The 16,667-nt window shown below is 39.8% G+C and overlaps 1 protein-coding gene across 4 annotated transcripts in view; it reads right to left on the bottom strand.

Annotated features, from left to right (window-relative positions):
- CDK6 (cyclin dependent kinase 6) overlaps nucleotides 1-16,667 on the bottom strand; it is a 215,761-nt gene that overhangs the window by 18,920 nt on the left and 180,174 nt on the right. For all 4 annotated transcript variants that reach the window (XM_070424263.1, XM_070424260.1, XM_070424261.1 and 1 more), the window contains exon 6: nucleotides 1,276-1,326. In XM_070424263.1, coding sequence (XP_070280364.1) covers nucleotides 1,276-1,326 — 51 coding nt within the window. The remainder of the gene's footprint in view (nucleotides 1-1,275; nucleotides 1,327-16,667) is intronic.

Genomic DNA, 16,667 nt, shown 5'->3' on the forward strand with positions numbered 1-16,667 from the left:
ACCCAGGCAGCCACCGACAATAAAACGAGCAAATGTTTTTCAGACCTCAAAGCCACCGGGTCCTGACTCAGCAGTGGCACTGGTGCTAACAGATGTCTACGGGAGCCGTTTCCAGTTACCCAAAGAACAAAGTCAGGTTCCGGTTGTGTTCCAACTGTTTTAAGCAGTCATGCTTGGATAGATGGGGTTAAAATAGAATCCTTTTCTCCAGGGGTACTTCTCCCCAGTTTTACAGGCTATAAATATCATAAAAATCACCAGGATTCCTAGAAAATGTCAAAGACCAATGATCAGGGCTTTTTTATGTGTTCTACAACTCCCACTTTCTTCCTACTCCACCCCAATTTTGATGGGACCTGGTAAATGCACAAATCCCCAAAGGATGCCATACTGCATGCTTTGTGAGAAGAAAAGCACCCCCCCTTTTTACATTCTAGATACATGAAAGCATCCATACCCTCACATGCACACATGCAGACATGAATGGAACTCTGCAAATCAGCGAGGAGCTATGTAACAGACAACTGGAACCAAGGAATTGAAGCACAAGAAGGGAACGTAAAGAAAATTTAAGCCCAAAGTTTCATTTCTCAGGTAAAGAAGTTGAGGAACAAAATGGTTAAACAATTAATAACGAATGATAAAAACAGCTAACATTTTAAAAGCATTTACTACGTAGCAGGCACCGTGGAAGCTCTTTTTAGGGTATGTTAAATGACTTACTCAAGATTACAGTTATTTAGCCACAGACATACGATTAGAACCTAGGATTCTCATTTCCTATCGCAGTGCTCCAAAGAAAAATGGATTGTGTCGCACACCATTCTTCGTCCAGGAAAACAATGCCAAACCAACCTGGATGCCTAAAGGATACTCAATGGGGACAGGAAGTCCAGTGGGCAAGGATGGGTTACCAGGCCACCAAGCAACCCACTTCTGATGGTGGATGCATCTGAAATGACCCCAGGCAGGCAACACACCTGAACTAAAGAACAGGAGGTCAGCCAAGCAAAGAAAGAGGAGCAGTGCAACAATCCACACGAGCAACATACAAGCCTCCAGAGCAGAGCGGTCAGGCCACCCGTCATGACGGGCTCTGCATAAAACAGCAGGTCTACCGTGTCCCCACTCACCACACAAATAGTAACACTGTCTGCGGCAGCAGCTTGGGGCAGGAAAGACAAGAGATAAACGCATTATGTGAACGTCAGAGGAAAGTCATCGTGAATGTTCTAATGCTACGGGCACTGGTGTAAAATTACAATTATTACTTACTCCAAGATTTTTCCTAGTTGATCCACATCTGAACTTCCACGAAACAGAGGCCTACAAGATTAAAGATACATATTAAACATAGGAATTTTCTCAGGTTCATTTCAATCATAGTTGTCATTATCATTGTTTAATAAGAAACAAAATATTCTGTAAGGGTGGGGAAGTAAGGAATCGAGACATTTCTTGAATGTCACTTACGGCAAGAACCTCTCATGAATAACTGGTGGTGCCCGGTGGCCATGCTTCATAATCATGACAATCCTACTCACGGTCACTGGAACAGCAGTGCCACCATCACACACAGGCCTTGGTTGCAAAGTTCCACTTAACTCTGTGATAGGTGGAGCAGGTCACTGTCCTACTCTCAAACCAGGGGTATGTGGTGTTCTTTCCAACTGATCTTGGTCAGATCCTCCTCAGAGCACCCTTTCCTCACCACTAGGCAGGCAATCATAATACTTACTCATGAGTCTCTCTCCTTCCACTTGTCCCAAATGCTGTGGTGAGCTACCTCTGGGTTGCTGATTGTACCACTTCCCTTTCTCCCAATATTATGGCAGATAAGCATTACAAGTTCAAAACCACAACTCTGGACTTCAGAGGTGTTTGTGAACACACAGCCCCCATTGCCTACACTGAGCATTTCACTGGCTGTGCCTGGTCAGCAAGCCCAGAGAGAACAGAGAGCACCAGTTCAATCTGATGAGCTCGTAGAGTAGCTTTGTCACCATGCCAGCGGCGTGTCCCCCCCCCCCCCCGCCCATGAAGACGTATCCACAGAGGCATGGGTGAAACTACCTTTGAGCATCATGGAGGAATCTAAAGTACATACTATATTAGCCACGGCTCTTGGGAAGCACACCAGGCAGAACAATCTGAATGAATGTCATTCCTGGGCAAAGGCATTAGACCTTCTCTTTCCTGGGTGGACACGGAAATCCAAGCCTGAAGCTCAGCAGCAGCCCTGGCTCACACCCTCACTCTTTTAGTTTCCAGCTCCCTTTTGTTTTTGCCCCTTGACAATATTTCTAATATTTTTTGCTGGTTCCATTACGCATTTAAGCAAATGCTTGCTACATTTTTTTTTTTTTTTTTACTTCTGCCTAGATGTTTTAGCAGAGAACTTTCATGTCATGTAGTCCCCCATCCTGCCAGGGCCGGAGGTGCTTGCCATCCAGGAAAGAGAGCTGGCCCACCAGCATGGCCTCCTTTAATACAGAGAGCGGCAAGTAAAAGTCTGACTCATAACCACTCTTTTGTGAATACTTAGCAAAACCTGCTATGGGAATACAAGAAACGTGGAGGCAGCAATTCAGCGTACAGATCAGAATGACTTTTGCCACCTGAGGAAGATCTGGCATGTGACTCTGAGGTCTGATAACTTGGCTTTGTAGCACATGTGGGTTGGCTTGACTTATATAAAACCACTGAACTCTGGCTAAAATTAACCCCTAAAGAATGGATCTTTGCATGTAAATACACAGTCACAAGACAATGGAAATGGGGCAGAGGCCAAACTGGAACCAGGATTCTCACCTGACCCAGTAGTTGGACACAAACGTGATCAAACTCCAAGAACCACCTACTGACTTCCTGGCTGAGAATTCTGAATATTTTGTATGAAAGAGGGTCAGGAACATGGAAAGGTATAATGGATTCAGAGGAAGGATGAAACCTTCCAACAGGATGAACTCTTGGGTGTGCTAGGGTGGAGTATGAAGAAGTGAGAGTAAGACTGCTCCAGGGGCTGCGTGTGACACATTCTGTTTTGAAATAGGGCTCTGAGGGAAAAAGTCTGGCTACATCAGGTCTCTGAGCTGTGTGCACCATGTAATGAAGAAACAAGGGCTGTATTTTCATTGATATTATTTTGAATATTTCCTCCTTCCTCAGGTTAGCTGAGTTAAATATCCTTTAATTCATATAATTTATGGTATACTTCAGGTGGACAAATATGAACATAATCTTTGATTATATTCTTTTTTTATATATATTTTTATTGATTAAAGAGAGAAAGGGAGAGGGAGACATAGAAACATCAATGATGAGAGAGAATCACTGATTGGCTGCCTCCTGCACGTCCCCTATTGGGGATCGAGCCTGCAACCTGGGCATGTGCCCTTGGCCAGAATCGAACCTGGGACCCTTTAGTCCGCAGGCCGATGCTCTATACTCTGAGCCAAACTGGCCAGGGCTGATTATATTCTTTGGGTAGTGGTGAGGAACAGTTTGGTTCTACTGCCTTGAATAATTTTATAATTGTGAGAATGATTCAGCTAAAGCACACACATGCATGAGTTGGTCTTGGCTGGTAATTACCATGACATAGAGCTGAGCTGGAAGGAAGTAGAGGGTTGAAGGAGCCAAGCTGGGGGGGGGGGGGGGGGGGGGTGTGGGGAGGCAAATAAAAGACAGTGAAAGACTGAGACTGAGAGTGAGATGGCCAGATAGAGAGACAAGCTGAGGAGGTCCAAAATAACTCTGAACTGTTTCTTCCCCCTGTCTAAAATGTGCCCCTGCTGGAAATCTTTCTAGAGGCCCTGCATGAAGACTGAAGACGGGAGAGGAATGTTCAATTACATACCACGAGACAGAGGCTCATAAAAGATAAAAAGCCATGCATTTTTTCCAAATCATTGCAGGGAAAGAATCCACTAAGCTAGCCCATCTTGTCTGGTTTTAGACATAAACCTCCTCACAGGTGACACACTCACTAATTCTTTTTAACTAATTATATAAAGATAAAATTAGCAATAGAGATATTCTACCCAGAGTAGTAAATTTGAAGCCTATTTTTACTGTTTTAAAAAATATTTCTTCCTTATATACACACTTTCTTTTAGGGGGGTGGGGGGGTTCAATAATGAAATGGAAAGATTACACCTACCAAAAAAATTCCCAAATAAAGACTGTGCAATTGCTTTGACTGGAGAAACACATTAAAAATCCTTTTATTATTCAGGACAAGACTTAAAAGTCAGGAACTTTTGTGCATTTTGCTATATCAAAAACTACAATTACTTACTATAAATGACTTTCCAGTAGTTTAACCAAATGCTTGGGTAATGGTACACAAACATTAACTGCTAAAGACCTTTGTTGAATCTAAATGTCATGAATCTCACTTCTAATTTTATACCTCCATTTCTTTTCTCTTCACCTCACTATGGTCCTCCTTTTTCTACGGAAGATTTTCTCCACACTCACTCTTTGAGGCTGTTCCATTCTATTGCATTAACCCCCGCCTCCCCCCCAACCCCCTTCCATCTTTCATGGCCCTGAGCCTCTTTCTATTTGGAATTCTCACATAAACTACAGAGGAGCCTACTGGAAGGTCTTTACCATCCTACCCTTTGAAAGCAATTTATTTGACAAAATAAACAATATTTGGGGGAAAATACCTGAAATTGAACATTGCTATAAGTTTTTATGAAAGAGAATTTTAGGTTATTTCCAAGCATTTTCCTCAAGTATTTTCCTTCACCATTATACTTGATACTAGTTAATGCTGATAAGATAAACTCTATGAAAGAAATACATTTTTCATTTATACATAGAAGCATTTTTTCCCAACTAAAAGGGGATTATTGCAAAATATAATAGCAAGATCGCATTCATTTCAAACTATAGCAAAGTCAATTCTCTTCTCAGATCACCTTAGGCACAGTCATGCCAAAACAAGTATGGTGACTGGGGGTTTTTAGCAAGGATTTCCCCCATGGCTTTTTTGAATTTGTGAGAGTTTATAAGCCTTAATGTTTTCCATGCCTTTAATATGCTGATTTTTTTAAGGATATTTGTTGACTTGGGGAAGGGCGTACACTTTGGTGATGGACATCCTGTGTGTGAACCCCTTCCAGCCAGTTCTCCCTGAAGGATGTTAGGAAAGTCTTGTAGCCTCTTTGAACATATCTGCTTCACCTGTAAAATGTCCAGTTTACAGTAGACCTACTAGCAAGTGGCAACCAAATACCCACACACTTTTTCACACTCATACATGGTAGGTATCTCCTTTGTTCCTGGCCACCGTTATACACAGATGATAACGTAAAGTTTTCATGTGGTGAACAAGAAAGGAAGGGGCCATTAGTCACCATATGGTGGGTGTCCAAGTCATATTCAAGACTTCCTCTGAGCTCACTATATATTCTCGGCACCTGTTACAAGTCCTACACCTTTATCACAAAGAAAAGAAAAGAATAAATGTCAAAATTTCTAAGAAGGATTAATTAATTTCGAATTGGCAATCTAACTTCTTCTTCTGCATGTTATTTAGCTAAAAACTCTTTTATCAGTGAAGAGAATTTTCTTGGGTCAAATTACAAAGGAACTAAGTTTCAGATGGCATGGCTTTCTAAACAAACAACAAAAAGAACATATAACTATCCCTCACAATCTCAATAAACAGTGGAAAACGACATTCAGAAGCAGGGTATGTTTTCTAGCAGATGAGAAGTATATGCTGATGTGTCTGTTATAGAAAGGAAATGATTCATGCAGAATGGAAGATGACAGATTCCGTATAGTTATAATACTTTCATTGTACTGAGAAGAAGAGGAAGTCACAGATCACCCTATAGACACCTTTGTAACTTGCACTTGACCTGCAGCTATGTTTTAGCTATTACATTTCTTGATTAGAAGAGGAATTTTCCATATTCATAAAATGACCTTTTGAAAAATATGACCTAGGGCAGTGGTCACCAAACTCATTAGTCAACCGAGCAAATATCAACAGTACAACGATTGAAATTTCTTTTGAGAGCCAAATTTTTTAAACTTAAACTATATAGGTAGGTACATTGTTATTAACTTAATTAGGGTACTCCTAAGCTGGCCTTTGCTAAAAACGTCCTCAATCTGAGGGGTTGACCTCAGCGAACGTACCCCCACTTCTCCTAACGCCACTTCTTCAAAATAGACTCGCCCAGGCCGAAAACCGACTTCTGCGCATGGGCCACTAAGTTTCAGTCGCACTGTATGTGCGTATCCGCACGTGGTATTTTGTGGAAGAGCCACACTCAAGGGGCCAAAGAGCCGCACGTGGCTCACGAGCCTCGGTTTGCTGACCACTGACCTAGGGAATGTCTACTCTTTTATACTTGCTCCCATGTTCAGTTCTAGAGCTGATATCTGTTAAAAATATTTATTACCTTACAACACCACCTATTTAAGTAACCAGATTAAGCAAAAAAAGCAATTAATTGATTTATTTTGTAAACACTAACTCAGTGATCACTCATTAAGCACATAGGGCTGCTTCAGATGCTGGGAGAAAGCCACTCTCCAAAAATATGTATTAAATAACATGTGGCCTTAATATATACTATACAGATATTTAAATTATGTTATACATTTTAATACAAATATATTAAAATATAAATATCTATAAATAAATATACATCTATATAGTACATACTACCATAATAATCCTTGTCCCCATGGGAGATAATTAACTTAGTTTTAAACTTGTTCCTTTATTATAATGTATAAAACAATACTTATGAAATCTGAGAATGGCCAAAACCGGTTTGGCTCAGTGGATAGAGCGTCGGCCTGCGGACTGAAAGGTCCCAGGTTCGATTCCGGTCAAGGGCATGTACCTGTGTTGCGGGCACATCCCCAGTAGGAGATGTGCAGGAGGCAGCTGGTCGATGTTTCTCTCTCATCGATGTTTCTAACTCTCTATCTCTCTCCCTTCCTCTCTGTAAAAAAATCAATAAAATATATTAAAAAAAAAAAAAAAAAAAAAAAAAAAAAAAAAGAAATCTGAGAATGAAAACCATGCAAAAAAGGTAATCATACCTGAGTATTCTCCACACAAAAACTGAGTATTGTCCATTCAAAAACATGAATGCACACAGCAGCACAATTTATAACAGCCAAGAAGTGGAAACAACTAAATGTCCACCAACTGATGAAGGGCTACACAGAATGTAATAGAGCTATACAAGGTGGTGCTTTTCACTCAGGCATAAAAAGGAATGATGCACTGATACAGGCTACAGATGGATGACCCTCAAGGATGTTGTGCTAAATAAAGAAAGCCAGTCACAAAAGAGCATGTATTTATGGTGTGATTCTGTTTGTATGTATAGAGGAGGTAAATCTATCGAGTCAGAAAATCAATTAGTGGTTGCCTAGGATGGGGCACCTTGCGGGGAAATGAGGAGTGACTGCTAATGGGCATGGAGTTTCTTTTTGGGTTGATGAAAATATTCTAAAATGGATTGTGGTGATGGTTGCACAACTCTGTGGATATACTAAAGTAAAATCCATGGGACTGTACAATTTGCATTGGTGAATTGTGTGGTATGTGAATTATATGTTAATAAAGCTGTTCAAAAAACATAGTTAAGAAGCTATATTTCCAGGAAACATTAGAATCCAAAGGTCAGCAAAAACTGCTAAAAAAATGGCTTTAGGCCTAACTATATAAAAGGTTTAATTAAGTACATGGTTAAAGTACATTATATTTATTTTACCATATATTCAATGAAGTATCTATTTGAAGACACGTGCTCTGAAAGTTCTGAATAACTGACTAATATGATCTGAATTTCCCAAACACCCGATGTATCAGATTAGGATGAAATAGTAAACAACAACAACAACAACAACAAAAATGTCTGTATAAAAGGGCGTTCTTATACAACTACTATTTTATGCTTTCCTCTGGAAGGTTCGATTATATAGAATTTGTTTGTTTTCTGCATTTTTCTATTATTCTGTACTTAGCATATTATGAGTACTAATTACTTTGAAAATCAGAAAATCTGAACACGAATTCTTGCCATATATTGCATGCATGCAGTCTGTTCAACTCTCCTCTTCCCTACTCCTATGCTAACCCACTTCTATTACTCGTTTACTTGTTGGTCTCTATAGACAAACTGGAAGCTCTCTGAGGACAAGGCCAACCCCTACTTGCTTCTGTAGCCAGAGCACAGGATTTACTGCCCACTCTGCCCATAACTGGCACTCATTTAATACATAAGAACGGTTACTGGTCCTCCTACCAAGAAAGCTTTCTCTCTCTCCTTCCCATCACCTTTATCCCTCCCATCTCAAAATCCGCCTGTTTGCTTAATTTCAGGGTAATTCAAGTGCAAGCACAGATACGTATATATAAATAGCTATACTCACACTTAGAGCCCAACTGGATTTGATTTATATTGTTGCATCCATTTATGCTTTAACTGGTCTGTGGCACTTGACAAGATCTGCCTGCAAATAATGGGTATTTAAAACCAGGGCTGGCTGACAATTAGTCCCCTATATCTAAACTCTTGCCAAAACCATCAGAGAAGCAACAAGAGGTACAAAGGATGGGAGCTTTGCCCTTAGGTGCTGACTTCGCCCACATATGACAGGGATGGGCTCCTTGGAAGACAAAGAAAGACAAGTGTTGAGAAAAACTGTAGCAAAGGCAAAACAGAGCGAGGGATTAAAGAGGGTGTGGAGGGGAAAGAGGCACTTGAAGAAAACCAGTCCAGAAAGGAAGAGGGCTGTTGGGAAAGAGCTCGGGAGGAAAAATGTAAAAGCCCAAGTAACACAGGGAAGGACTGGGGCAAAAGAAGAATCTGAGATGAAGTTCTCTCACTGAGACAGAGACCAACAGGAAAAAAATACCTCTATGAGGGAAGGGAGGGGCCGCTCACAGTGAAGACCAGATGAACATGTTAGAGAGTGTGCTGCCATATCTGTCCAGAGCAGGGGATGCTGAGTCTGGTAATTTCCTTCAAAATAAATAGCTGAATTAACTTGTCCTTGGTACCAGATGTGAATAATTTATTTCTCCTCAGAGGGCTCATATTTACTGGATTATGAGTAACTTCCGAGAGACAGAGAGAAAGGGACAGACAGAGAGACACATGTCACCATTTTTCAATCCGAGACTGAGAATTAAAATTAAACCAGAACTCATCAAACCACTTGACATTTCTGAAACATTACGAAACTTACAAATTAATATATTCACTGACTTAAGTCAACTTTATCTATGACTAAAGAAGCCTAATTGATCATTAAATTAAGATAAAAAACATTTTTATCACTTCCACAATTACTGAGTACCATTTGCCAGAAATAATCACTTCTCTTAAATACTTAAAGAATTGTCTTTTCTTCCAGTGCCATCTCTTCCTGTCTTTGTCAGTATGAGCTGCCCTAACAAAATACCATAGGCTAAAACAACAGAGATCTACGTCCCACAGCTCTGGGGGCTGGGAAGTCCTACATAAAGGTGTCTGGTGAGGACTCTCTTTCTGGCTTGCAGACGACCACCTGCTTGCTGTGTACTCACATGGCTAAAAGAGAAAGCTCCCTGGTGGCTCTTATAAGGGCCTTAATCCCATCTTGTGGGACCCATCCTCTTGACCTTATTTAACCCCATCTCCAAATACTATCAAATTGGGGTAAGGGCTTCAACATCTGAAATTTTGGGAGGTACACAAACATTCAGTCCACAACACTTCCTTCCTCATGTTACTAAAACAGTACCTTTCATAACCTTTAAAATTAGAAAGCTGGGTTGGCATATTCTTGCCCAATAGGAGCAATAAACATGATTTGTCTCATTCTGCCTCTGGGATCCAAGCATTTGTTGTATATACTTTCTGGTAAGTTTTCTTGCCAAATTACATGTTCATTACTCCCCAGCGCCTCCCTTATCTCTTGCTCTCCAATCATACTGCTCAGGGGAGTTCTTAAGGCAGGAAATAAATTATGTATTAAGCACTTTCTAAAGACTGGGTTCCTAAATATATTATTGCATTTTCATTCTCATTCTCACCCCAAAGTCAGCCCACCAGGAAGCACTAAGTATTAACTCTCCATTTGAAAGAAAGTTCTAAAACCAGGAAAAGAAATCTGAGTCAAACCTAAGAAGCAATCTTGCAAGGGTGAAGCATTTATATTAGTATTACTAATTACTAGGAAACTAGAGGCAAGTCCAGGGTCTGTGACCCCCATGGAATCACCCATCTCACTACGGGCAATAAGCCTGCTTAATAGACATCTCAGGCTTAATACCCTGGGGAATGCTGTCTTCTGTCTCTACATATAACCACCGAGTTTGGATGACGGTCCTTCTTCCTTATGGAAATTCCAGTTGTAAAGCTCACTGCATTTTAAGTTGGGCTTGGTATTGAAAAACTTTAATGACAACATGCTGGAAGATCATTTGGGGCAAGGGTGATGGTGTGTGAAGACAGAATAGATTATCAGAGATTACCAGGGACACCTGGCAAAATCATTGCTGTAGATTAATTAGTCAGGCTTTAAGTAGTCACCTTCACTCTACAGAAGAAATGTGAACTAAAGACATCACTCAACCAAACTGGAACCTCACCATACTCCATAACTGTCTCACAACTCCTAGCCTTTCTTCATAGTGTGCCTTCCAGGGATAGAAAGAAAAGCTGTAACAAGGAGTGGTCCGTAAGTGAGAATCTCAGAACTCATGCTCCTCAAGATCTGGTCCTTTGCGGGTACAGCACCCAGGAATAAGGTCACCAACTAGTTCAGATGGTTCCAGTTCTAACCCTGAAAACCCTATAACCTAGGAAGCCTCTCTGTCCCAGGCAAACTAGGATGGCTACTCAACCTATCCACAATATCCAGGACGAGAGGTTATCGAAAATAATATTTAAGAAAAGAACAGTCTTTTAAAAGTATCCTTGTCATTTCAAATGGCTGTTTTGAAAAAAATCAGACTAGCATCTCTCAAAACAGTAAGAACAAAAGGTGGCCCAACCGACAGGTGTCATTCTCTTTTTTCCTAATAACTCACTGCTACTCTGTAATAAGGGTACATACCGTCATTCAAGATATTATTCCTCTTGTTCAGCAAAAGGCCTGGTAAAACTATATACATCTTGCTCAGGGAAAGAGCACTGCCTATGACAGTCCTCCTGGTTAAAGTAACGGTCTGAAGGAAGTACATGATCAAAAGAGGTGGCCATCAACAGAGATTGGGGTAAAGCTACCTACTTATCTGGAATGACAAGAATTCATTTTGTCCAATCTGATTGACTGGTAGCAGGTAATAAGCTGTGAGCTGGGATGAGAATGACTCTGAACTGCTCTCTAGGTATAGCAGGAAAGTGCTGAGATTAATCAGCAACATATGCCACAGTAAACAAACCAGCTATGTGAATCAAGGTGAATTGACTCAAGTTTTCTCTCTTTGACAGACTGACATCAAAAGCAATACATAAAGAAGTTAGAAAATGTAAAACCTACTTAATGGCGACATACTCCTAAGAGCTAATATTACATAACATCAATTATTTTCTGTTTTCCAAAAAAAGAGGATAAGATGGTATCTCTAAAGATCTCTTTCAAACAAACTACGGAAGGCACTATACCCCAGAGCAGTATCTGAACTCTGATTGTACAGTGGGGCCTTGACTTATGAGTTTAATTCGTTCCGAGACTGAGCTTGTTAAGGAGCTCGTTAACTCAAATTACTCTGTCAACTCAATGCAAAAAATCAGCCGATAGACAGCTGGTATCTCAAAAAACTCTTTATTCGGGACACTCGTAAGTCAAGGCCCCACTGTATATGGTAGTCAGTCCTCGGTTGAACAAGAGCAAAGAAACAAGAAAGGGGTTAGCAGTCATAACAAAGCTGAGACTGAATGTGACTCAAACCTCTATAAAGAAAAGAATCAAGGACATATAGGGTGGGGTAAAAGTAGGCTTAAAGTTGTGAGTACGTGAAATAGAGTTTATTTTTGTATTATTATTAATTATTGTATTATTTTCTATATAAACAACTGTAAACCTACTTTTGTCCCTCCCTGTATTTTAAAGAATTATTTGTACCCACACATTTCCACCTACCCTCTTAGAGTTTTTATCTTATGACGAGGAGCAGTAGTAAGCTTTTCCTTTTCCCCACCTTTCTAAATTGTAAAGGCACCTGGTATCCTGTATGAATATAATATTCCTATCCAGCACATTTTGGGTGAAATCCAATAATGTGTGATAACTCAACAATTTAGCACAGGAAGCAAAGCCCACAACATTCCTTAGAAATTTCACAGACTATCTAGACAGAACAGATCCATTTGAATGGGATTTTTTTTTCTGTGATATTTGAAGAATGCAGTTTTCATGGCGGACACATTGGATTTGTGACAGATGCAAATCTAGATACGAAAAAACACACACAATTAAATGATTCAGACTCCTGCAGTTTGCTTCCAGAGACCTTATTTCTGCCCGGGTCAAACAAAGGAAAGTTGGTGTTTGACAACTGTGGGTGACTCATCAGAGGAAGTTCTTACCATATGGATGTTTGTTGAAATAAAGCTGGTTAACAAAGCCAGCCTTTTTTCTCTCTGTGGGCCAATGAGGGTTTCATTTTAGGAAATGGAAGTGTCAATGTGGACAAACTGTCCTGAAGTATTTATAGCATAATGTGTACTTTCCTAAAACCGCCTTTGAACAAAGAATATGTGAATGGAAAATGAGATCTGAATTTACTTCACTCTCGTGTCATCCGAACTGTGTTCTCTTCCTAAAACCCCTTCAGCACAGTGACATATACATAATATGACAGGGAAGTGGTAACACTATACTGGGTTGTGCCAGTGGTTTCCCAATTAATTTTAAGAGCTCTTTATTCATTAAGGACATTACATCTTTTTCAAGTTCATTGCAAACATTTTTCTCCAGGAGTACCACATGCTTTTAAACTTTGCAGCATTTTTATTTTTTGATGAACAAAAGTTTTTTATATAGTCAAATATATTAATATTTTTCTTTGTGACTTTTTCATGCTTTGAGAGTCTATCTCCATTCTTCAGTCATCAATATTTCCTACAGTTTCTTTATTCTTTTATGGTTTCATTTTTAGTATTTATTTGCTCTGTGGTAAGAAACAGAGAGAATCTAACCAGATTACCATTTCCCCCCTCCAATAAATTGACCAGTTACCCTATCTCATTTGTGGAACAAGCTACTCTGTCCTCCAGGATTTGTGATTTATGATAAATTACATCACTTCCTAAACGGGGGACTTTTTTCTGGCTCTCTATTCTGTTTCACTAATGTCTGTCATTTCTTCTGCTGGAACCAATTTGTTTTTATTATTGTAGCTGCATAATGCATTTTAGTGCTTGGTGGCCGGAGTTTCCCTTTATAACTTCTTTTTTAAACATAAAATTCTTGGCTATTTTCACCAATATAACCCTTCCCAAATGCATTTTAGAAAATCCCACTGGAATTCTGATTGGAGTTGCATGACCTATAAATTAATTTGCAAAGACCTTGTCTCAATATTCAATTTCCTCTAATATCTTTCTAGTATTCAAATATTCTCTACATCTCTGTAAGTCTTTTATATCTCTCAAACAAGTGGTATAATTTTCCTAATAGTATAGATCCCACGCATTTGTTTATATTACTCTGCATTTGGTTTTTCCTGGGAATGAGATGGAGCTGCTACCAGCTGCAGAAACTGTCACTCTTGTCTGAGGTCATAATCCAGACTGTTCTCTTAAAACATGGGTTATGCTAGGTTTGAAAAGTAGAAGCAGAAGAAAAACAAGGGACACGTGGGGGATGGTTTATATTCATAGTGTGAACACTGTGAACCTCCTAGAAAAGCTTTAAAGGTTAAATAAAAAAACATGTACCCAAAAGCACCGGGGGTTAGTGAAAAAGAGAAATAATGTGCTAATAAGCACTTAGAGCGATGACTCATTGCATTGGATCATCCTTGGGAAACTACCTACTAAGCAGAATTTAGCAGCTCAGGCGTTATTTTTGGTACACAATTTATTGCTACTTCCTCTTGGGAAAAAAATGATTAAACTCCGGCTTCCTAAAAAACATGAAAATGGTCATCCGGGCAGACCAGCCTGTCAGGTAATGACACTATTTCTAGAACTGGGGAGGGCTGTTTCCCCTGCAAAAAGACTCCTTTAAAACAAGGCAGAAGCACTTAGCCACATGGAATGGAAAGAGGGATAAACCAGGAGACAGAAGATCCAGCTCCTAATGTGGGCTCTGTAACTGATTAACAAATTACTGGGTGCAGGCAGGCAGGCCACGAAACCTCTGCTCGTCTGTTAAAGAACAGATATCACACTCCTGACCCACTCTAAACCACCCACGTCACGTAACCTCTGCTCATCTGTTAAAGATCAGATACCACAGCTGCTGTCCCACAGACATGCTACAAAAATAATAACCCATATGGATGAAGCAGAACTACTGAGAAGCAAAATTAGCTGCTCGGTAGAGGTAATGCCATCAACCAGTAGCAAATATAATGAACTCTCACTCATTCTAAAATTATTCATTTTCATTAATACTGTATTACCTTCTATCCTTCCCCACCTCCCTTGATTTCCTTTCCCTGGTTCCTTATAGCTAACTATGCAAAAAATAAAAAAAAAATCCAATGCTGTTGTTTTGGCCCTATGACTGGACCAAATCTCTGAATTTAATTTATCCATGATATTCTGCTGTGCTATCTTCAAAGATTGCTGGCTCAAAAAACTTTACAAGTGATGTATGTAGTCAGGCCCTGGCTGGGTAGCTTGGTTGGTTGAGTATCGTCCTGATACGCCAAGGTTGCAGGTTTGATCTCTGCTCAGGGCACATGTAAGCAACAACCAATGAATGCATAAATAAGTGGAACAAAAAATCAATGTCTCTCTCTCCTCCCTTCCTTCCCTCTGTCTAAAAAAAAAAAAAAAAAAAAAAAAATGGCGTAGTCAGGAAAATGACACATACAGGTTAGGGCAAAATTAGGTTCACAGTTGTTTGTCTGGAAAAATAATACAATAATTAATAAATAATAATAAACTCTGTTTCATGTACTCACAACTGTAATCCTACTTGTGCCCTACCCTGTATGGGGGAAAATGCGTTTCCTTATTCAGCACCTATAGTAGTAAAGCCAATAAGAGCACCTCTCCTGCTTTAAATGAGCTTGACTGTGGCCTTTTCTTATATTGATGAGGAAACTGAGGTCATGGAAAGTTAAGTGACTTTCTCAAGGCTCGATGTGTATTCTGTTCTTTCCTTCCTTCTTTCAGAGAATATTTATTGTGTCAGATGCTGTTCTGGAAGCCAAAAATATTGTAGTAAATGAAATGTACTTCTGAATGCATCAAGAAATTGTTGTTAGAATGTGTTTTTGCCTGATTAAGTGGTGAGTTTGAACACTTTTATTCCTATGCTTATTTACTGTTGGTAATACTTCTGTGAATTTCTACTTCTCAATTTCCAACACAGCCAGATAACTATGCTTAATGCAATGGGATAAGAACTAAAGGTAAGAGATATTTTTCTATTGTTACAAACAACCCTGAAACATAGACATAACTCTCCTCATTTTATAAATGAGGAAGCTGGGGCTTAGGAGAGTTGTGTAACTTAAACAGACACAGTCATGTATGTGGTAAGTGTAGGAGCTGGAATCAATATTGTTAATTATGATTTCTTATTGATACTATTTTATCATATATCTAAATGCAAGCCACCATAATAAGTTTAAATGCAATCTATTATATATTTTTATTATTTATTTATTTATTTATTTATTTTTAAATATATTCCATTGACCTTTCACAGACAGGAAGGGAGAGAGACAGAGAGCCAGAAACATCGATGAGAGAGAAACATCGACCAGCTGCCCCCTGCACATCTCCCACCGGGGATGCGCCCGCAACCCAGGCACATGCCCCCGACCGGAACCGAACCTGGGACCCTTCAGTCCGCAGGCCGACGCTCCATCCACTGAGCCAAACCGGTCTCGGCAATCTATTATATATTTAAGTGCAAATGACCACAGCACATTAAAAAATACGTTACAAAATAAATATTAAGGTCAACCTTTGGCCTCAGTACAAAATACTTAATTTATTTACAAAACAAATAAATTCATAAGAATGAGGTCATATGCAAGTATCACATGATCTCACTCATATGTGGAATCTAAGTAACAAAATAAACTGATGAACGGAGTGGATCCAGACACATGGAATCATGGAACAGAGTATGGAATCTTGGAGGGAAGGTGGGTGGAAGGTAATCAGCCAAGGTCCTTGTATGCATATATGCATGGTCCACGGTCACAGACAACGGGGCAGTGAGGGCCTGAGGTGGGGGGTGGGGGCAGGGTGGAAGGGGTTATGGGGGAAAAAAGGGGACATATGTAATACTTTCAACAATAAAGAATTATTAAAAAATAAAAATAAACTAAAAAAAACAAGAATGATGCCCTAGCCGGTTTGGCTCACTGGATAGAGCATCGGCCTGGGGATTAAAGAGTCCCAGGTTCGATTCTGGTCAGGGGCATGTACCTTGGTTGCAAGCACATCTCCAGTAGGGGGTGTGCAGGAGGCAACTGATCGATGCTTCTCTCTCAT

This window comes from Myotis yumanensis, unplaced genomic scaffold (genome assembly GCF_028538775.1).
Source record: "Myotis yumanensis isolate MYYU_CA2020_CCGP unplaced genomic scaffold, mMyoYum1.0.hap1 SCAF_9, whole genome shotgun sequence".
Classification (NCBI taxonomy): Eukaryota; Metazoa; Chordata; class Mammalia; order Chiroptera; family Vespertilionidae; genus Myotis; species Myotis yumanensis.